The 22389-nt window shown below is 44.9% G+C and overlaps 1 protein-coding gene and 1 pseudogene across 1 annotated transcript; both read right to left on the bottom strand.

Annotated features, from left to right (window-relative positions):
* Window positions 1-2544: 2544 nt before the first annotated feature.
* On the bottom strand, window positions 2545-7937 carry LOC147463823 (uncharacterized). Its single transcript, XM_086529602.1, has 2 exons — window positions 7566-7937; window positions 2545-2775 (listed from the first exon to the last, which is right to left on the bottom strand). Exons 1-2 carry the CDS (start codon window positions 7935-7937, stop codon window positions 2545-2547), a joined length of 603 nt encoding a protein of 200 aa, XP_086385728.1.
* Window positions 2805-3835, bottom strand: LOC147463824 (uncharacterized; annotated as a pseudogene).
* Window positions 7938-22389: the final 14452 nt, after the last annotated feature.

Raw genomic sequence — 22389 nt, 5'->3', positions numbered from 1 at the left:
TTGGTACTGCGTACACTATGATGAATATGATACCATGTCTGTGCGTAAACAAAAGAGATGATATATTTAATATAGGGTTGCTACTTATTGGAACTATGTGGGGTGTGTGTCATCATCATCGCTGGTACAATGGGTGTCCTCTACAATATAAGAGAGCAGCCTGAGTACACTATGGTGAATTTGATACCATGTCTGCGCTTAAACAAAAGAGATGATATATTTAATATAGGGTTGCTACTTATTAGAACTATGTGGGGTGTGTGTCATCATCATCACTGATACAATGGGTGTCCTCTACAATATAAGAGACCAAACTATTACAATTTGGTGAATCCACTAAATCTGATACCATGTCTGCGTATAACAAAAAAAAGACCTTAAAATGAATCTAGGGTAAATCTGATACCATGTCTGCGTATAACAAACAAAGACCCTAAAATGAATCTAGGGTTGCTACTAACAGAAATTATGTAGGGTGTGTGTTATCCAAAAGAGAGAGATTATAAAAAACCAAAGAGAGAGCAGCCCGAGTACACTATGGTGAATCTGATACCATGTATAGTTGTGTGGGGTATGTACGATCACCTATTGTATGGGTGTCCAATGCAACATAACCGTTGCATATTGGTAAACAAAAGAGGGTCTGCGCTTAAACAAAAGAGATGTTATTTTTAATATAGGGTTGCTACTTACATATAGATGTGGGGTGTGTGTCATCACTGGTACAATGGGCGTCCTCTACAATATAATCGAGACCAAACTATTACAATTTGGTGAATCTGATACCATGTTTGGATGTGAGTGGGACATATGGGTCTCCAATGCATCATATATATACGAGAGAGAGAGAGAGAGAGAGAGAGAGAGAGAGAGAGAGAGAGAGAGAGAGAGAGATAGAGAGAGAGAGAGAGAGGAATTGAAATGGAATTTTATATTAAATTCTGCAAAAGGCCAAAATAACTTATAACACAAAAAGGATACATCCATGATGAACCACATAGGGAAAGAGAGAGGGAAAGAAGCAAACTAAGAATCAATTCCAAAATAACTTACCATACTAAAAGTTACATCCCAATAATCTATAAACATAATATGGCGGAGGTATCTACCCTTTACACGTGTCTATATCTGCGAGATGAAGGCTAAATGCCAACATGCGATAGAGAGAGAGAGAGAGAGAGAGAGAGAGAGAGAGAGAGGCCACCGAAGGCTTGCTCTGTCTTCGTTTCCCCTTCCTTGGATTGCCAAAGTTTGAGGAACCTGCCAGGCGCGGGCTTGCCACGCAAGTTTTCCTCCTTGCTTAGCAGGCAAAGAAGCCTTGCCTCCTCAGGTTGCAGTTCTCCTCCTTGTGAAGTGGGCAAAGCTTCCCTGCCTCCTCAAGATGCAGGTGCTTGCACTCCCATGAAAGGATAGAAAGAAAGCCTTCGCACCTTCCCTTGCTTGCTTGCATGTGGATTGCCTCAGAAGATGCAAAATTGCAGGCTGCTCTCTCTCTCTCTCTCTCTCTCTCTCTCTCTCTCTCTCTCTCTCTCTCTGTGCCAATACATCTCTGTGTTGAGAGGGTGGACTGGCGTCAGCAGGAGTTGGAAGTGGGGCATAGATTTTTTGTGTAGCAATGCATGAGGAGAAGCAAATTTTTTATTGTTGTGGCCGAGGTTAGTGCGTTGCTCTGTTCCCAACTGCGATCACGGTGTCCCTCGACTTGCATCATCGCTAGAGAAAAAAGCACAGAGGACTGCACAAGAAGGCCAGGAGGTGGAGCGTGTGAATAAGACGTAAGGAACCCTGTTCTCTCTCTCTACCTGGTGGAGCGTGTGAACAAGACGTAAGGAGCCCTGTTCTCTCCCTCTCTCTCTCTCTCTCTCTCTCTTTCTATCACAATGATAATAACAGGGAAGGGTTGGGAGCGATGGACACGAGGGGTGCAAGGACGTGGTGGAGGGGGGGTAGGAGCATACAGTTGCACCTTGAAGGCATGTGGCATTACACAAGATGCTACTGGTGGTGAGGGCCACAGTAGCACTACTAGAGGTGTCGCCATCGAAAGCGGCACCGTTGTACTATGGGTAAAAAAGTATCCGTAGGTTATTGGTGATAGTGTTGATCGTTTGTGTGTCATTTTAAGAGCGACGAGATCCGTCGGTAGGCGGGTCGCACGAGATAGTACTATATATAATTGAGCTTTAAATTTTCAAGGAAAGAGAGGGCATCCATGTGTCACTCTCTCCTTCATTTCAAAAACCTTAAGAAACATTTGGTTTGAAATGTAAAAGTGAAGGGTAAGTAGAAGTACTTGATGGTAGAAAATGAAAAGACTTTAGTTTTGAGAAGTGTGATAGTAAAAATATTTTGACTTCTTAGTATGTTAAAAAGTCACAATACTTAGTACTATATATATATTTATATTATTTAAACTCTTTTTTAAAAAAACCAATATAAAGCAGAGATTTTTATTAGAAAGAGACAAAAAGATACATCGACATGCTCAAGGAGGGAGCATACAGATTGGGGACAGAGTTGGTAGCTAGCTTAAACATCAAGGGGTTAGATCTTGAGAGCATCAAGCTCACATCTAATTTTTACAAGTAGGGTTATGGCATATTGCCACTTTTCTAGTTGAGAGTTCACATCTTCCTGAATCTCTTCCTCCATGATGTCTCTCATGTGGCAGAGCTCCTCATCAACTCCAGCACGTTGAAAAAAATCACCCGAAGTGTCGAGCATCTTGTGCTTCTTCCGGTAGATTCTGCACTCAGTAATGGGAAGTTTTTCTATCTGCAAAACAATTTCATCAAAGAAGATTCTCAGGTTTGAGACCTGGTAAGCCTCCTCATACATATAGCAATTCCTCTGCCTCCAGATAGCCCACATGAGTTCTCTCCTTATATGGTTCTAGATAATGGATGGGATGCCTACATTATCACCTAACATAACATTTTTGCGTGAAAGAGTGCGGCCAAGACAACTCAGAACTAGTTTCCAAAAGGAAAAGTTGAAAGAGCAGTTCATAAAGAGGTGAGGAAGGTCTTCAGGACAATTCTTGCATCTGGGGCAAGTTCCAAGAGCAAGGCCGACGTCCCTAAGTTTCTAGCCAGTCCAGACAGCTTTGTAGATGATCAGCCAAAGGAGGGCGGATTTCTTTGGGGAAGATGCAGTTGACCATAGGGTCCTAAATTTAAAGTTCCATTGCCTCCTGTCGAGAGAGAGAGAGAGACCCCATCGCTGATTCAGGATGATGTGGAGGGGGGGAGAGAGGGGCTTAGGTACGACCTGAGGATGGGAGAGAAGGTAACCACCTGACCACACAATACCTTTGAGGGAGAGGACAGAGGAGCAATTAAGAAGCCAATGAAAGGAAGTAGGAAGAAGGGCTAGTCGCCTGCAAAGGTATGCAAGTTCCCAAGGCCTCAATTGAAATTTGAGAGAGATTTCCAGGTCGGAGAGCCAGTCAAAGGCTGCCGGTGACCATACATCAGCCCAAACGCGAACTCCCTTGTTGTGAATGGTGAGGGCAAGTCTAGAAGTATCCACCTGAACATCTTTGCAGGTGACCCAGGGCAGCTAGATGGAGTCATTCAGTAACAAAGGCTGGCTATGGCTCGATTTCCAGTTAGGGCTCAATCTGAACCTGTGTCTATTTCATGCTCCCCAAGGACCTCATTAGGTCAGATCCTGTGGCCAGCGAGAGGTGAGGGATGAAGAAGAGGGTGATAAAGGGAAGATTCACCCAACCTTTTGCGTGTGAGAGTCTGAATCTACTTGTGGTCCTGAGAAGCAGTACCGACCATTCCTCATGAGGATGGTGAATAGCTCTGACCACCAATTTGACAACCATCTTGTCGGCGAGAGAGGGGATATGAATGATGCCGAGTCCTCCCTTGTCCTTTGGCAGACAACAGATGTCCCATCTCACCTTTGCTCTACCTTGAGTGAGAGGGTCGTCAGACCATAGGAAGTTGCGGCAGATTTTGTCTATGTCCTTTAGGTGGTCATCGGGGGGCCTCCAACAAGCGAGAAAGAAGACAACATAAGCTATGAGAAAATGGTTGATAACAACCACTCTGCCCATGAGAGAACCTTGGAATCCTTTCCATCTTTCAAGTTTTGACTAAAAACGTTCTAAGACCCACTTCCATCTGTCCTTCAAGGTGATCCCAAAACCCATAGGGATACCCAACAGACGAAATGGCTGTGAGGGAGAATCAACTTGCATCCTGAGGCCAAGAGCCATTGAGGAAGAGGGACAGCACCTTGTTTCACCCTTGTTTTAGAATGATTAATCTTTGAGCCAGAGGCTGTACAAAACAATTGGAGGCAAGTACAAAATTCCAAAAGTGATTCTTCTGCATTTGCCAAGAGCCCATTAGTGTCATCCGCAAATTGTGAAAGACATTGTTGTCCTTCTGAGTTGGGAAGTTGTATACCTTTTATTTTACCTTCCAGCATCCTGGTCTTGACAAGACAATTGAGGCCATCAGCCGCTATTACAAACAATAGGGGTGCTACGGGGCAGCCTTGTCTAATGAACGATTGAAAGAGAAGTAGTTGGACAGTAGTCCATTGAATGCAATCCTTGCCCGGGTGTGTCCAAACAGGGTTCGTACAAACCTGACCAAAAGGGGCCCAAATCCCATCTTTTCCAAACTTAAGAGGATGAACGACCACTCGAGTCTATCATATGCCTTATCAAAGTCCACTTTTACAAATACAAAGTCCTGATTGGAGTCTTGGGCATATTCAATGCCCTCCCATAAAGAAATAACTGCTTCCATAATGTTTACGTCCCTTTATAAATCCTTTTTGCTCTGAGGAAATCCATTGCATCAGAACTGGAGTAATTCTATTTGCTACAACCCGGGCAAAGATCTTATAAACTGTGTTGAGCATCGTGAGAGGACGCCAATTAGACAAGGATTCCCTAGGACCCCTCTTGTGCAAAAGCTTGATAATGCCAATGTTGATCGAGAAAGGCAAAGATTCATGAGAGACTGCTTCCTCCCAAACTTTGAGGATGTAGGGGGCAAGTAGCTTTTTGAACGTTTGGAAAAACTCAGCAGGAAGTCCATCCAAACCCGGTGTCTTGTTAGGTTTAAGCGACTCAATGGCCACCTGAATTTATGTCTCAGACAGAGGTTCTTCAAGCCGGTGGGAAGTTTCCTGCGGGATGACTCTCTTGTGGGCAACCCATACTTGGGCTCTCGCCAGTTCTATTTCTGAAGAGATGACTTCTGGTGTACTGAACAGACCTTCAAAGTGAGCTCTAGCGTACTCCAAGTTCTCCTGGTCGTTAGAAACCTTCCTGACAGGGTCGACAAACAAGGGGACGAGTTCCCTATAGTTTGTCCTCCTCAAGGATTTGAACATGCTTTTGGAGGGTCTGTCTACTTTGCCTGCCCACCACTCTTTAAAGAAGAGAGAAGCGTGTTTAAGAGCTAAATCTTCTTTAGCTCTAATCTGAGTTATAAGAATTGAGATGAGGGATTGTTGATGCAGATCAGGCGGGGAGTTCTCAAGGACAATGAGTTCAGCATACATAGCCTCTTTCCGTCTCTTTCGAATAGAGGTAACATCTTTCCTGGTTTGAATTAGCAGCCGCTGAGACCTTTGGACAGCAGTAGACCAGGCTTTGGCCGGGGATGGGTAGGAAGAGAAGCACTTTGTCCAGATGAGAGAGATTTTTTCCTGCACTACGAGGAGTTTAAACAACTCGGGGTCGGTGTGAAACCAATGGTTCATGATCCTCTTGGCCTTATCATCTAGAGTGATACTGGCAGGATAATGATCAGAGAGACAACTAGTGAGGATGGGCTTGACTTTGATGCGATCAAAGAGATTCGCGAGAGGAAGACTCAAGTAACAGCGATCAAGGCGAGCCTTCCTAGCTAATCGTCCTGTGCTGTAATTTTGTCAAGTGAACTCTCCTGGAGTGCCAGCGTCCCACAATTGAAGAGAGTCCTTGAGGGATGTCCAGGAACCTTTTTCCCTCCCAGAAATGCACATACCTTTGTTAAGAAAACTGTCCTCAATGGACTCAACCATATTAAAGTCCCCCAACAAGACACAAGCGCCATTGAATTGTGAGAGTTCAACCCAAAGCTCTGCTCTGTCAGCAGTAGAGCCCCCAGCATAAATAGAAATGATTCGAAAGTTGACTGGTTGAGGGGGGCAAATGGAGCACCAATACTTACCCATTCTAGCTGAAGAAGTGGACCAGTGTTTAGGAAAACCCAGAGCTGGCCCCCCTGAACCTCTAGGGTGGTCAGTAGTGATCCATCTGAGGTCCTTGGTAACCTCAGAGAGGCGTCTGTCCAGATCCTCTCCTGTAACTTTGATCTCCTGAAGAGCCACCACATCAAATCGCTTATCTCTGAGCCAATTGGCTACTTTCTTAGCCTTGGTGGGGTCAGAGAGCCCCTTGATGTTCCAAGAGACAAACTTCATCTATGACTACGTTGGGGGTGTTTACCAGCACCATCAGACCTTGGAGGAGTCTGAGCGACATTAGCATGGTTGCGTTTTTTATCCTTAAGGATTTCCATGGGGGAAGGGCTCGAAACCGAGACCAAAGCAGAGGAAGAGGGCACACTAGGGGAATTTTCCTTGTTGGAATCATTTTTTCTAATGTTATCTAGAGTGTTGACTTGTTGTTCAAGGGTAGAAGGGGGGAATGGGGGGGGGGGGGGGGGGGGGGGGGGGGGACTGGAAGGAGTGGGGAGAATACATTCTTCATTCTCAGAGTCAGACAAATCCGCAAAGTCTGAGAGTGTGGCGAGGACAAAAAATCTATTGGGCCTAGGAGGGGTTCTCTGAATAGATCTATGAGCGGGGGTGAGGGAGGGCTTAGGGGCATTGGACTGCTGAGGGGAAACAACAGAGGTAGGCTGAGTGGGAGCACCAGGAGAGGTTGCAGCAGGTGATGGAGCAGGGCCTGGGGGGGGAACGGGAGTAGGTTTCTTAACCGGACAATTTCTCATGGCCTTCCACACCACACAGGAAGCAAGCCTTGGGTAAGTACTTGTACACTAGAGGCTGCTCAAAACCCTGACCGTCATCTGTGAAAATGTCAATGGCTGAGGGCAAGGGAGCAGAGATGTCCATCTCTACTAGAACTTGTGGGTGCCACGAAGGACTAAACTCTCTTCTGGGTCTTCCCCCAAGTACTTTGCCTAACTTCGAGGCAATCATTTTGAGGTGCTGATGGTAGTGAAGGGGGAAATTGGGTAGCTCAACTCAGACAGGGTAGTGCTTCTGGGCAGACACTTCGGGGTTGAAGTGCTTATTCCATCGGGAGAGAAGAAGGGGGGAGCTCCTGACTAGCCAGGGACCCATGCTGATGATGTCAAAGGCCATCTCGGCCGTCTGGAAAACAAAAAGGTAATGGTTCTTGGGCAAAGACTGAATGGTTTCCAGGACAACACCCCTTGACCCCCAGTGTTGTTTGATCCAGCCTTTGAGAGTCTCAGTAGGTGGCCTAGGCCCTGCCAAAAGTCCTATCACCGCCCTGGCTTCAAGGTCCTTTTCAAGCTTGGATATCTGAGATGCAGGGAGAATGACGGAAGGCTTACCTCCATGGTTGCTGCACTCGGCTGCTTGAGGATGGCTTTGGCAGTTGGTGTTGAAGACCGAAGCGGAACTCGCGGGGTTGGGCCCCTGGCAGCCTTCACCAGGGCTCGAAAGTGGTCTTGATGTTCCAGGGACAGAAGCTTGCCTGTCATGCTGAAGAGGGTTGGAAGTTTGGTGAAGAAGGTATGCTTGATGAATACGCTCAGCTTGTTCAGAGGAAAAAGCTTCGAGTAGAATGGGGGGCATTGGGGCAGGGAGGGCAGCGAATGCATTGTCACGCAGAAGAGATGAGGGTGGGTGATCCATGCATTGAGCTGTTGTGAAGACTGGGCATGATGAGCGAGAGAAGCTCTTGGGAAGCCGGGGAAGGACATGGCCTCGCCAGGGTGAAGGACTGAGCGGCTCTGCGTCTAACCTATCTCCATTGCTGAACCTCTCTCTTAGAGCTCATCATGTTAAAGAAGGCAAGAGACGGACAACATTTAATGTTAAAAGAGTGGCACCATTCAATATGTTTCCTAGACCACTCGATAGATTCTTCCTATTTAAACTCTTTAGCAAGGCTAGTTTCACTCCAGCCTTCAATTTTGAAGGGTGATTACTTTTGTTTTTGTAAAGGGTGGCTCTACTTTACACCTTGGAAAAATAACTTGCAACGAGTTATTCCACGCGTGGATAAGTTGGTACGCCTCGAATGTGTGTGTGTGTGTGTGTATGTGTGTGTGTGTGTGTGTGTGTGTGTGTGTGTGTGTGTGAGAGAGAGAGAGAGAGAGAGAGAGAGAGAGAGACACATTGCAGGTTTGAGAGAGAGAGATCATGTTTCATCTTCTATGGCATCGCCGTGTGTGTCGCAGGTCTTAGAGAGAGAGAGAGAGAGAGAGAGAGAGAGAGAGAGAGAGAGAGAGAGAGAGAGAGAGAGAGAGAGAGAGAGAGAGAGAGAGAGAGGCGTCTTCGTTATTTACTACAGTTTGTGTTGTGTGTGTGTGTGTGTGTGTGAGAGAGAGAGAGAGAGAGAGAGAGAGAGAGAGAGAGAGAGAGAGAGAAGAGAGAGAGAGAGAGAGAGAGAGAGAGAGAGAGAGAGAGAGAGCCATTGATTGGCCTTGGCGCTTGAAAAAAGAATGTCCCCCCCTCCCTTCCTCCCCCAACCTCGATCATGGACGCAACCCACCACTTACTTCATGTGCAACTTCTCAAATATTGATGCAACATGCCTCGTGTAGTCTGCTCTATCAAGACTCCTGGATGCTAAAACGATTGCCATGAGCCACACCCTTATACAATCTCAATCATTTGTGGCCGGATGCCAAGAGTCTGGATCCAATAATTTCCACTCGCACAAGGCTTGCTGAGCCACTTACCTTACCTTGCACGTCCGCACCTTGATTCACACCGAGCTCATTTTTCCTAGGTTTGGGCCTCCAACCGAGAGAGAGAGAGAGAGAGACGAGAGAGAGAGAGAGAGAGAGAGAGAGAGAGAGAGAGAGAGAGAGAGAGAGAGAGAGAGAGAGAGAGAGAGTCCCACATCCGTCTCCACACTTTCTTCGTCTTTTTTAGGCCAATCAACAGATGCTACAATGTTGAGAGCTCCAGTGTGACCATCCAAGCCTCTTAGCTTTCCCAAGTTTTCACATCTCAAAACTCCTGACATAGGCAAGAAAAAAGGGGTTCTGCAAGGGGACATGTGGCATTGCCTACTACTACAGTGCTCACGGCAACGGTCATGCAAGGCGAGTCTTCGATTCAGTGTTTGGGAAAAATGTGTCTCAGCTTAATATCATGCCGTTTTCAATTTCAAAAATTCCGGTTGAGAGCAAGGGGAAAAGGAAAATTTCCACCCCAAAATAGAGAAAAATAGAGTAAAAACCTGCAACATAAACCTAATTTTCTACATTTCCTCTTGGAAAATTAAAGGAAAGCAATTTTGTATGTTTGAAAAATAATTTTTTCAAAACACTGATGGATTGCATTGGAGGATGATCATTGCCAGTGGAGGGTATTGGCCTTGGTCTTGGAGTTAGCAATCCTTTGCTCATTTGGATCCTCCTTGGTGTTGCATACTTAATGTGAGCCCTTTGCCTCCCCCTTGAAATGATGAGTCTGGTCTCTTATTAGGGCTACCTCCATGCATGTGCCTCCATTGTAGGACTGCCTCCATGTCATTTTGCTTACATTTAGAGCATGGTCACTTTGAAACGGCTAAATAAAATTCCAGCTTTGTTTGCAAGTCAAGAAAAATGGTGGCTTGGAAGATTAATGCTTGATTTGACTGAGTGATGCAATAGATCTTGAGCAAGTTCTTGCTAATTAAGAGGGCCTCAAAAGTCAACCATGTGAAAGGCTATGCCCGTTTCGAGGCTCTTAACTACCATGATTAGATAGGTAGAGAGAGAAGAGTCGGCTCATAACTAGAAAAAAAGTAGGCTCGCTGGTACATGCAACCAGGCTCTTAGCCTCTCACATGATTTATTTTAATACTCCAAACTAGACATGTAGCCTGAGAGAGAGAGAGAGACGTTTTTCTTCCTAGTGACGTGGTTTGAGACCTGTTAATCTTGAGACCGACTAATCTCTACTCTCAACTATTAAGTTTAGGCAAACCTAATCCAATCCAAACATTGTTGGCAACAAGTCGTCATGTTGTCAATCCACGAGAATGTGGAGAGTAACTACACTTCATTAGTTGTTCGATCTTACACTTGAAAAGGTAGACATATTGTTGATCCAAAAGATAGATTTGTGCTTGGTTGATGTAAATGTGGAGGGCACTTACACCTTGTGTGTTGTCATACATTGTCATCTAGAAAGTAGTTATAGTGGTGGTTGATGCACAAGTGTATTAAAGAGCTATAAAATCTCACATGAAAATCATAGGCAAATGTCCACATTTGCCCTTCCTATGAAGGGAAGGAGAACAAGGGTTGCTTCAATTGACGCACATGTAGTCGCAGCAACGCGCGGGTCACATACTAGTTTTGCTATCACGCATGCATCCCCCAACATTATCGATGAGCTAATCGACTGGTGATGGCTTCCACATGTCGCACGTACATCAAATCTAGGGAAAAGACACCAAGTCCACATGTAGCTCTAAGTCGCCAGCTCTACTATAGCAGAGTGTGTCGCAAGCACTCGAGCACTTTGCATCCATTGTGTTCTTTGTTTCGGTTGAGGTAGTCATGAGCCAAATGAGGAGTTGTGGGTTGGGCATTGACGTTGGCTCTTGCTATGGAGTTCAAGGCTTGTCCAATAGATTTCAAAGATAGATGTTGCATGTATGGATACCCCCACAAGGGAAGTTACCCCCTCCTCTCTCCACTCTTTGAGGTGCAGTTGCAAAACAATCTTTTTACCCGCTCTTGACGCATGTACGTGAAGCTTCTCACGTAGAATCAATCTATTCGGTCCATCGTTTACAATTACCCCTTCACGTGTGGGTACCTATTGAATTGTCCTATTGGTGCATCCATCGTATGATCGATGGGTTATATTTCTCATACGATGGGTTTAGACAAATCGGCGGAAAGTATCTTCAAAGGGGTGTGCGCAGGTAGTGGCGAGTGTTCATTGGTGTAGAAAGGAGGAGGAACTTTTGGACCCACCAGACAATTGGGCGAAGCCCTCCCCTCCCCCCCCCCCCCCCCCCCCCCCCCCCCCCCCCGCCCCCTTCTCTCAAAAGCTTGCATCTTTCGCCTGCTTTTTTAGTGCAAAAGGTGGATCAGAGAGCCCACCCTGTTATGCTCTATCGAGCTCGAAGCTCTTGATTCACTGATGTGCTGACAATTAATGTTGCTTCTACCATCCATGTCGCCTTGTGTGAATAGGTAGAGCAAAGGCAAGGCAAAGAGCAAGAGTTATCGTCGCTCTTGTCTGAACCCACCCATAGAAAGGCAAGGGAAAGAGTGAGAGTTGTCGTCGCTCTTGTCTGAACCCACCCATAGATCTATCGATGAATTTGTCTAGATGGTGGCTGATAGGTTATTACTCTATGAAGGTCGACTTATGGATCGAAGGTCTTGCAAAGTGGGTTAGTACTAGCTTCTTGGTTTGGTTATGTTTGTGCTATTTGGTAACCATTCCTAGTTGACATACAATATTACCTCGATTGAGCACAGGTTTCTCTTTGAAGTGGTACCTGTCGATATGATTGCTTTTTTTTAGAAAGATGCAAGCTATTTATAGTAATGGTGATACTGATTTGGCCTTTTGAAATGTGATGGCCTTGATCTTCATATCCTTTGCATGTATGATGCCCTTCGTTCATCTTTGGGTTTTTTTCTTTCTTAGCCTAGTCACTCTACTTCTAATTACCTAGAATCTCTTGAGATTCTTTCAAATCCTTCAAGTATTCACAGGAGGTTGTAAATAAAACTCTCAACCTCATGACTCTCAAGACCAACAAACATGCGTGTAGACTCTAAACTTGCACGGATTGGCCTAGGGTTACATTCATCAACCAGTCGGATAATGTTTGTTGTATGCTCCTTTGTGCACTCCTACTATACAAAAAGAAGAAGCAAGAGGCCTTTCTCCTTCGTGCATGCTCCACGAAGCATCTGACAACGTAGTCCACCTCCCCTGCGACAAGCAACACCTATGCAAGGCCTTGCTTTTTGTGCGTCTCCCCACCACCTATCCATTTCCGGCCCTTCCTCGCTCGCACGACACCTGGGAGGCATTTTGCCTTTGCTTCTTGATTCAAGAGGTGGAATCTTGGTAGATTCGACTTCTCAAAAAACTTTGCCCCACCTATTTACTACATCGTTCAGCATTCTAGTTTAGGACTCGTCACTCCCCTTCATCTTTGAGTTTTCTGCTTTGTTAGCCTTCTTTCTCTTCATTTTTGTACATTCCAATTAATTACTCTTTTTGTTTGAGACTTGTCTTTATGGATAACGTGAATTCAGTTTCTAACTCACCTCTTCGGTATTAGGTTAAAGGAATTGTACAACATAGTGGTGGAGGCATCACTATGATGGATGGGCAAATTGGCATCCCGATTAGGGGGCCCACCCTTCACCAACTGCACTTCAAAGAGGTGCAATTGTATTTTCAAAAGTTACTCCCCCCCCCCTCCCCCTTTCATCTTGCGTGTGTGTGTGAATGAGCGTCCCATCAATTGTCTTGTCCATCAAGTCTTACCTCTTATCCCCTCATGTGTGGGGGCCACCTTATCATAGTGGAAGACCATTGGTTAACTTGGCATGGCCTTGGATTATTTTGCATCTACATTGTGAGGTTGAAAACACCTCTTTCTTGACATTGGATATTTTCGATATGTTTTCTTTGCGTAATGGTGGACTACCCTTGGTGATTTGTTGTGAATCTCTCTTCTGATGACTTTTTAAGGAGTGTCACAATCGTATTTTGAAGGTCCTACTAAGTTTGACGAATAGATTTCTAATTAGAATATGGAATTTGGAATTGGGGCAGTGAATAGCTAGATCTATGTGTGGATGGATTGATTTCTTGCACAGCTTAGGTCTATACTAGAGTATCTTGTTTTAGATGAGTTCATTGTAATGGTGTTTTGGATTTAAGTGGATAGCCCACTACTCGGTCTATTCCAAAAGACCCATTAACTTGTCTTTGAGATTCTCTTGCAATGTATTAAATGGAAAGCAAAAGATATCCCATGTCGCTTGTAGGGGCTCTGCAAAGTCCCCCGCCCCGTGCATAGTGCTTCCCATCAATTTCCTTCACACAAATGGGCATGAGAAGTATGCCTCTTTGAGCTACGAGTGGACTCTGCTTCAGGCAAAGACCAATGCTAATGCAATGCTACCAAAGACAAGCTCGTCAAACCCCTTTGGCTTCCCTCAATGCAGAGTGATACCTGCACCCCTTCCCTCAACTCTCATTCTAACTGTAGGAAAGCATGGACCATTGTAGGCCAAGCACCACAAGACAAGATAGTGCAAAAATTCTCTACAATAGCATTGAAAAAGAGCACCGCACAACATCCATCACACAATCGCCTAAGGACAAAAATCCATCTCTCTCTCTCTCTCTCTCTCTCTCTCTCTCTCTCTCTCTCTCTCTCTCTCTCTCTCTCTCTCTCTCTCTCTCTCTCTCACCTACTGATGCAACAACGGCCATGAAAAAAAAAACTTCCTCTCTTTGCAGTTGTCATGACGCACGATGTTTTTCTCTCTATGCCTCTCCGTCTTCCCTCCACGTGTCATCTCCATTCTTTTTCCCCCAAATTCATGAGAAGCATCTCTCGAGATCCCCATCAATGAAATGCTAAGCGGAATTACCAAACCTACTAAGTCTACGGTGCTAGAAACCCATTAATTTCTACCTAAGATTGCAAAAAATATTTTCCTCTCTCCGCAGTTGTCCTGACACATGATGTTTATTTCTCTCTCTACCTTTCCCTCTCTACTCCACGTGCCATCTCCGTTCTTTTTCCCACAAAGTCATGAGAGGCATCTCCCAAAATTCTATTTATGATATGCAAAGCCAAATTGACCAGACCTACTGAGTCTACGATGCTAAAAACCCATTAATTTCTACTTGAGATTCCAAAGCAAAAGTCTCCTACCCTCCTTTGGTCGATGTGATCCCCTCATGAAAGCTCAAAAGTGAGCAAAGCTGGGTGGGAATGGCCCATTAATGGAGGGTTTTAAATGTATTATTGTAAAGCCTTTTGCACGTAACTTTCTAAAAAGCAGAATATGGAGAGCCATGTGATGAGGGATGGCGGTTGTTTGCCGGCTCGTGAAGAGGAGGGGCGCTGGTCAAGGGGGTCATTAGTGATCGGAGAGCTAGTGCGATTAAAGAGGCTGAAGATGGAAAGGGTGCCACATGCCATGTAAAGGACAGGGAGCTGGTTGAGGATAGTTTTTGGAAAGCATTCAAGGAAGGAAGCCCGAGAGGGTATAAAATGATCGATCAAATGAAGCCTTATATTGAAACACTATTGGACACAAGGGTAGTGGCTTATACCATGGATGAAGCCAAGTCACAAGTGATGATGCCTATTCCAGAAGTGGAAGAGCATGGCCACATGCCTTATGGGAGACGATCAGGAACCGAAAGGATGGTAGTGCAACTTTTAAGCCTACACCTATCACCAAATTCAACATGGATCATGAGTTCTACCCTGGAGATATACAATCTCTGTACGGTGATGTAGGAGTAGAAGTATTTGCAGAGAGCAAATCTGAAACATTAAAGACTTTATCGGCTTTCATAGGACGGCATGAAACAAAATCGGAGGTCAAGGTAGTGCCCTCTCAATGAAGCCAAATCCAAAGATGATGGACACCGATAGCTTTCATGAAGTAATGTCGACTCCTATAAGTGTACAATAAATCTCTCGACTGGTGCAAACTAGACCGCATCTATAGGAAGAAGTGGGTAAAAACTTGGAGAAGATGGGGTTGAAAATTCCTCATCAAGGCATTCCCTTAGATGAACACAGGAGTAAAAGATCCCCCAAAAAACCTAAGGGGAAACCAGTACCTATGAACAAGGTGGGCGATTACTGTGAAGGGGAAGAGGGAAACACCACCTTGCAACTAGAACACACAGGGGTCAAAACCATTGCTATACTAGATAGCAAGGCTAGAGTGGCCATTGCCACAAAAGAGAAATGGGAAAAGTGGGGGAGACCAGCTCTCAAAAAAACACGAATGAAACTACAACTTGCGGATGGGTACCTAGAAAGATCAGTGGGTATGTTGGAACAAATCACAGTGTCCTCATGCAGAATAGAGTACGATCATACCTTTGTTATAATGGATTTTGGCAAGAGCAACAACTTTGATGTCATTTTGGGAAGACCATTCATGCATCAACTTAAGATGGTGCAAGATTGGGGATATGACCACATCTACTTGCGGCATAAGGAGATTACAATGAGGATTAGCGTAAAGGACCACAACTATAGGGATGTTAGCCGAACTACTATTGAGGAATTTGACTCAACAACAATTAATGAAAAGGAAATATCTGCATGGTTACAAGCCAAAGCATATCTTTGGATGTGTGGAGCGTCTAAATGCGAGAGCCTGCTTAGAGAAGATTGCATTTTAGAGAGACTAGTGGAGGACAAAGACCGTATTCCAAAGCCATCTCTAGAAGAGTCAACTTGAGCCTTTTGGATGGTGTGAGTATGCGTATGTTGTGCGGTGCATGCGAGGAAGGGGAGAAGCACGAGAGTGTGTGGGCGGAGCAACCTCAGGAAGTGTAAGTGAGAGTCTCCTTATTCTTGATATAGTAAGAATAAGGGTATATACACACGTGGACGGGCGGCTCATGGGCGGCTAGACATCGAACGTCCGACACATGGCAAAGGCGCAATGCCTTTACCCCAACAAAGTCCCACTTAAAGGCAATGCATCAATAAGTGAGACCTACTAGCTAAACTACTAGTATGTACAAGAAACTAGGTGAGAGACTCTCTCAACCTATGCTGATTGGCTCACTCTATCGATTTACACGCAGTTGCATTGGCTCTGGTGGGGTAGGCGAGTGTGTGTACCCACGCTAGAGCCTGCATGTAAATCCCACAAACTACTTTGTATAGTCTGTAAAACTCCACGAAGCATCATGCTAGTGTCAGTCACCATACGATTGACTATCCCTACTGCAAATGCTCCCACTACAGCTGCTAGGTCGGGCCTCGACACTAGTAATCCAAACATGAGATGCCCGAACGCTGAAAAAATATGCGCAAACCTGGCTGTGCTCACCTCTCTTGTGCTATCTACAATCACTACATCATCAGGACTGCCCATCGCGTATGGATGTGTCAACATCGACACTGGAAAAGCTACGTCCCTCTCACCCATAGGCAAAACTGTGCGTTGTGGTACCAACTCATCAACCTCTAACATGAGCATATCAAAGAACTCCATGTGTCAGCTCTGTCTGTGTCTCTAGGGAGTAGACCTCCTCTACCTCCACCTGCACAAAGTCTGACAATGCATGATGTGTCTCACCAAAGCACTGTCGCTCATGCCAGCAACAAAATTGAGATTACGTGGTCTCGAACCTCAGACACATGCATAGGATATACCAAGCCGTTGTGGGCTCCTCTAGCAATCACTGATGAGCCGCAATGCATATGGAAAGACTGCTCTAAGCAATATTTGACAACCAAAGTCTGCTTGCTGTCTCACTGAGATCAAGCTTTGTATCAACTGAGGAATGTAGCGCACATGTCATAGCATATATGACGCACCACTAGGCAAAGACAAACAAATGTCTCCTGCACCCTCTGTCAAACGACGAACTATTAGCCAAGTGTATACAACCAAAAATCCCACTAGAGAAGGTGCTAAACAAGACACGATGTGGTGTGACATGGAAAACTGCATCCTCATCTAGCAACCAACGTGGATAAGGTGTGCTATCCATAGACATATCTTCAAAGAGGTACACTCGAGGCAAGCATGACATCACCGTCACTGGCATATGAAGCCACTGCTCTAGCATGTGTCAAAACCTCATGTGCACCATGCATAGATCTTCGCTGATGTCTCATACGCCTGAAAAAATGGCGCCTAATGTGCCTTGTGTGACCACAATGCCAACATCGTACGTATCGACAAGAACGAGATCGTCATCTCTCAATATCACACATGTCTGCTGCTATAAGTGAATGCCAAAATGGCAACAAAGTGGGAGATCACTCGGCCACTACACAATCGTGAAAACCATGACCAATTGCATCAAAATCGATGCTCACATATGCAAAAAACAACTCCACAATCTACTATCTGCAAGCATAAACTGGGACAAACTGCTCAAACGAGCATAAAGCGCATAACCATATACGCAAGTAGAGAGCAAACTAGCTCAAAACGCATCCACAAGAAAAACTATCTGCAAAAATTTGCAAAAACCCATGAAACGTGTGGTTTTCTATGTGTAGCCACACAAGCATATGCAATCCTTACACCTACAAGAGTGGGTACAAGAACACCAAACTGTGTCCAAGCTGACAAAACCTGTCAAAAGTGAGAGTAAACACTCGATCACAGTCAAACTGGGAATATATCGACCATTGTACAAGGTGGCATAACAGTGCAAACTTTTATGCCGAGAAGACGGGGAAAAACGAATAGAATTTCCTTTGCAAAATGAGTTCAAACTCAACGCAAATTGTAAGCCAAAAAACTGCAGATAACTACCAGAGTGGGGGTCAAATCGACCACTAAACCAACTGCGAATACGCATAAACCATGGCAAGAATCTAAGAAAAATATGGCAGGGTTTCCCTTGAAAACTGAGCAAAAACTCCAAAATCTCACCAAATACGCATGAAGATAGACACTTAGTGTCTCACTAGCAAAATCCACAAATGGCATACATAAAACTGCCAAAACCCTGGCAAAATAGCTCACTCTTGATCGAGTGGCTCTATGGACGTATACATATCTAAAAACACTTGTAAATCTACGAACCTACTACCTGCGAGCTATATCTAGCTCAAACTATATCAGCATAATGCATACATAACATGAAAGCACAAGATGGTGCCAAAAATATCGTTGGAGTGCTCCACACACTCGTACATGGCAGTACATGTGCCGCATAAGTTGTACTGCAAAAACCATGGAATATAGTGAGCAAAACCACTAGGAAATTGGCACACAGTACCTCATTGTTTGGTAAACTCGTCGAACAAAAACATTGTCCAAGATTTAAGCGCGCTCAAGGGAGAAACCCGCTCCGGAATGGGCCGTCAGAGCCGTATGTGTCGGTATGTGCCGTCAAAACTGGAAACTGGAGAACTAGAGAACTCGAAACGCCGTGGAGATTACGTTGGAGCCAGACCGCTCCGGATGGGGGCTAGAGGAGAGCCGATGCTGCTCTCTCTCTATGGTCTCTTGCTGTGTTGAGGTCGGGAAATCGTCGTCGATTCCGTCTTCTGTCGTCGGGCGGAAGTACGCTAGCCGAATAGCGGCCTGATCGGTGTCGAAACCAATGCGCCGAGCCGTCAATGCTCAAAGCTTGTGCTCAGCCGCCGATGTCGAGTCATAGAGGAAAATCACCGAGAGTCGATGCCGTAAAGCCTGTTGCCAAAGCCAAGTCACCGAATCAGTGTTGAACACTGATGCCAATAGCCGATGTTCAAAGCCGTAGATGAGAAATCCAAAGAAAATCATCCGGGAGAAGCATCCTCAACTAGGCAATGGACCGTCAGTGCCGAACAGATGTGGATCGGTGCACATCCCTGAAGTCCGTGTCAAAAATGGCTCTAATCGCCAATGTCAAGGTCGCATCCCACCGTCGGACGGGAGTCTTCGATGCCGAGGAGAACGTCAAGAAAATTGGACCGATGTTGGGTAATGCCCGGGCTTACTTGCCGAAGCTTGCTCTCTCTCTCTCATTCTCTCAACTCACACACTCTCTCTCTTTCACTTGCACTCTCTCACTCTTTCTTGGGGTTTCTTGCTCTATCTCCAAGCTCGGGGTGTGTTAGTGAGCGGGGCGGCGAGTTGGGGTTTTCAAGGCCCCCCTTGTGGGAGCGATCCCTTCCACACAATAGGTGTGTAACCAAATTAAAAAATAATCGATTTTTGCTGCTCTGTGTCGGACCAGCAACCCTGTCAACTGTTGAAAAATGTTGCCTGTCAGGATCGACTAGCGGGGGATGGGGAGTGTATGTGTGTGTGCGCTCCTGCTCAATTTTCAAATGCTGTCAGCTCTCTGTTTGCTCAATTTTGCAACTCTTGGCCGACCCGTTGACTCCCTCTGAAGCTTCCACACAAGCTTCATGTCGACTTTGCTTGCCTTCGCTTCATTGCATGCAACTCACGGCTCCTCCTTTGCTCTAACTGCTGCACGCTATCTATTGCTCAATTCCCCTCCATAGTGTGCGTGTGTGTGTATACACACAACTACACACACACACCCGTTGCCCGATTCCTCTTTTGAAGGCTCGCTGCTGGCTGCCAGACTTTTCTTTAGCCCGAGTGTGCCCCCGATTGGATGCTACACACACCGCTGTTGATTTCAACTCCTACTGCTCCTGGCTTGTTTGTCCACACACAAAACACATAAATTTCCATCCGTTGCACATGCTCTAATTCTCCTCAAGACTCCATGCCACTCAAGAGGAGTTGCAGACACGAGAGATCCACTCCTGGTTGCACCGAATCTCCTCTTGATGCAACTGATCCTTCTCGGATCCATGCCGAACCGCCTCAGATCCGACGCCGACAAGCACCGAACTTCGTCGCCACCGAGGGAGCACTGTCGACCACCAAGCTATAGCTTTGATACCACTTGTGAGTGTGCACGGTGTGGTGCGTCCAGGGAAGGAGAGGAGCATGAAAGTGTGTGGGTGGAGCAACCTCTGGAAGTGTGAGCGAGGAGCTCCTTATTCTTCATATAGTAAGAATAAGGATATGCACACACGCGGGCGGGCGATCGGACACCGGACGTCTGGCCCCGGGCAAAGGCACAACACATTTACCCCAACATATGGGATCAAGTACTGACTACTCTAGATGTATGCATGAACAAAGCAATCCCAAAGAAGTTCTGTGAGACGAAGAGGGCTTTGAAATAACACTTTCCAAATGGTGAGTGTTATTTTGGAAACAAGTTCAGAGAATGACGATCTCGACGCTAAGGAAATAGACGAGTGTAAATACATAGTTGATGAGGTTTCCATCGGAGATCTGATGACAAAAGTGATGGAGAATTTTAAGACTCACTTAACAATGTTCTTGAGATAGAAGCAGAGGACGAGCTATCAATAGCTCTGACAATGAAACAAAACTAAACGAGAAAGAGGTGATCTTCTATAATTTCCCTAACTAAAAATCTAGAAGACAAGAAAGATACAATGCAAAACGAGTGAGTAAACATAAACATATGTAAGGAAAATCGATGCCTCTGATGAAGAACAAAACGCAGTATTTGATGCTCGTAGGAGCAATTGATTATATTAAAGACAAAGTGACATGAGGATACACAAAACCTACTTCAACAAAGACAAAGCCCAAGAAATGAAGCAAGGTGAAATCAAGGACATGGTTGAGATGTCATAAAAATGCAAAACTGAGCGCAAACAAGAATATAAGGAAGCAAACTTTGAAAGAAGTTTGGACGATTGAAATAGAGTGTGAAGAGGGATGGGAGACAGACAAATTTGACACACCCTCTCACTACAAAAAGTACACGATCCAGGATTGAAAGATCGTGGTTGAACAACTGATGCAAGAACATAAAGAACCATGGACATCTTGTGATGGACCTGAGAAAGCCAAGCTCATTGACTTAGCTGAACTTGGTGAGGAACCAAAGCCGGCATACATTTCCATTGACCTCAAGGAGGAGGAAGAGAAAGTATTGATAGCTACTTCCACTGATCTTGCGAAGATTCAAGTGATTGTCTCTTTACCAAGAGCAATGAAAGTTAGGGAGATACAATCCTTCATGGACCATTGCGGTTACTATAAAGGATTCATGATTTCTATACCAATCCTGAAAGCTCGTGTTGGTCAAAGATCTTTCATGTCCAGGTCAATGCATTAGGTTATGCAAGCGGATGCATTTTAACACAATCTAGAGATAACTCCATGGATTTTCCCATATGTTACTCTAGCTAACCGCTTAACAATGCAGAAAAGAATTACACGATCTTAGAGAGAGAAGGATTATGAATGGTCTATGTTGTGAAGAAATTCAAACACTACCTTCTTGCCAACAAGTTTGTGCTATTTGTAGATCACCAAGCACTTCTATACTTGGTGAGAAAACCTTGCAATACAGGACGTATTGTTCATTGGTTTATCATATTGCTCGAGTTTGATTTTACCATAGTAGTCAAGAAATGAACCACACACCGGAGGCCTAACCATTTGTGAAAATTGACTCATGGAAAATCACCCAAGGGAGTTGATGATGACTTGCCAGACTTCAACATTGAAATGGTACCAGTCATACCTCTACTCACCATTGGTTCACTACAGATTGAAAGGTAGCCATCAAACACAGACACAAGTGCTAATAGTTGGAAGGTTATACAAGCAAGGAAACAATTGGATATTGAGGCTATGTATAGAGACAACCCAACGAAATGTGTACTTGAGTTAAGCTCATTTGCAAAACACAAGAATTCACAAAGTACAAGCATTTCAAATATTGATGATACTCGGTGTGTACTAGCCTGGAATGTAGAGAAGTATTCATGACTACATTAGTTCATGCGACACTTAGGCACCCGTAGAGCATGAAACATTTTTCAGAGTAGTGGTTGCACCTCAATTAAGCTCATACATTGTGGATACCTGACCAAAGGAACCTTATCAGAGGTAGGTTGAGCAAAGCGAGAATGAAATCCATCCAAACCAAACTATTGATTGAGGATCACCTCTACAAGAGAGGAAAGGACAATCAATTGCGGATGTGTGCCGCAGAAGATGATCACATTCTGATTCTTGAGCAAGCTCAAGCTGGACAAGCAGACATACTTTTTTTTGTTGACACAACTACAAAAGCAATTCTTGTTGCAAGAATTTGGTTGCCAACCTTGTTCATGGATGTTGAAGTATATGTGAAAAGACATGACAAATTTCAATGAACAAAAGCACCTACCCAGAGAGACAAAATGCCTTGACGATCGATGATGGGAGCAAGGCCTTTTGCCAATTGGGGCATAGACTTTGAAGGACTGATAGCACCTCCTACATATCATATGCATGCTCAATGTATCATTGTGGCCATAGGCTATATGACCAAATGGATCAAAGCCAAAGCCACACTAAAAAATGATGTAAAAATGGTAGTGCAATTCTTGTATAAGAATGTCTTTACAAGATATGTGCTACCAATCAAAATAGTTAGCGATAGAGGGAATCA

Source organism: Adiantum capillus-veneris, chromosome 2, assembly GCF_014529385.1.
Source record: "Adiantum capillus-veneris isolate H3 chromosome 2, ASM1452938v2, whole genome shotgun sequence".
In the NCBI taxonomy this organism is placed as follows: Eukaryota; Viridiplantae; Streptophyta; class Polypodiopsida; order Polypodiales; family Pteridaceae; genus Adiantum; species Adiantum capillus-veneris.
This window is presented reverse-complemented; position numbering and strand designations above follow the sequence as displayed.

Excerpts from the sequence above, each read along its gene's own strand:
- LOC147463823 (XM_086529602.1), bottom strand. The coding sequence starts at position 7,937 with ATGTCCTTCCCCGGCTTCCCAAGAGCTTCTCTCGCTCATCATGCCCAG. Across the intron at positions 2,776-7,565 it reads CGAGTGCAGCAACCATGGAG|ATAGAAAAACTTCCCATTAC; the intron begins GTAAGCCTTCCG and ends ATTGTTTTGCAG.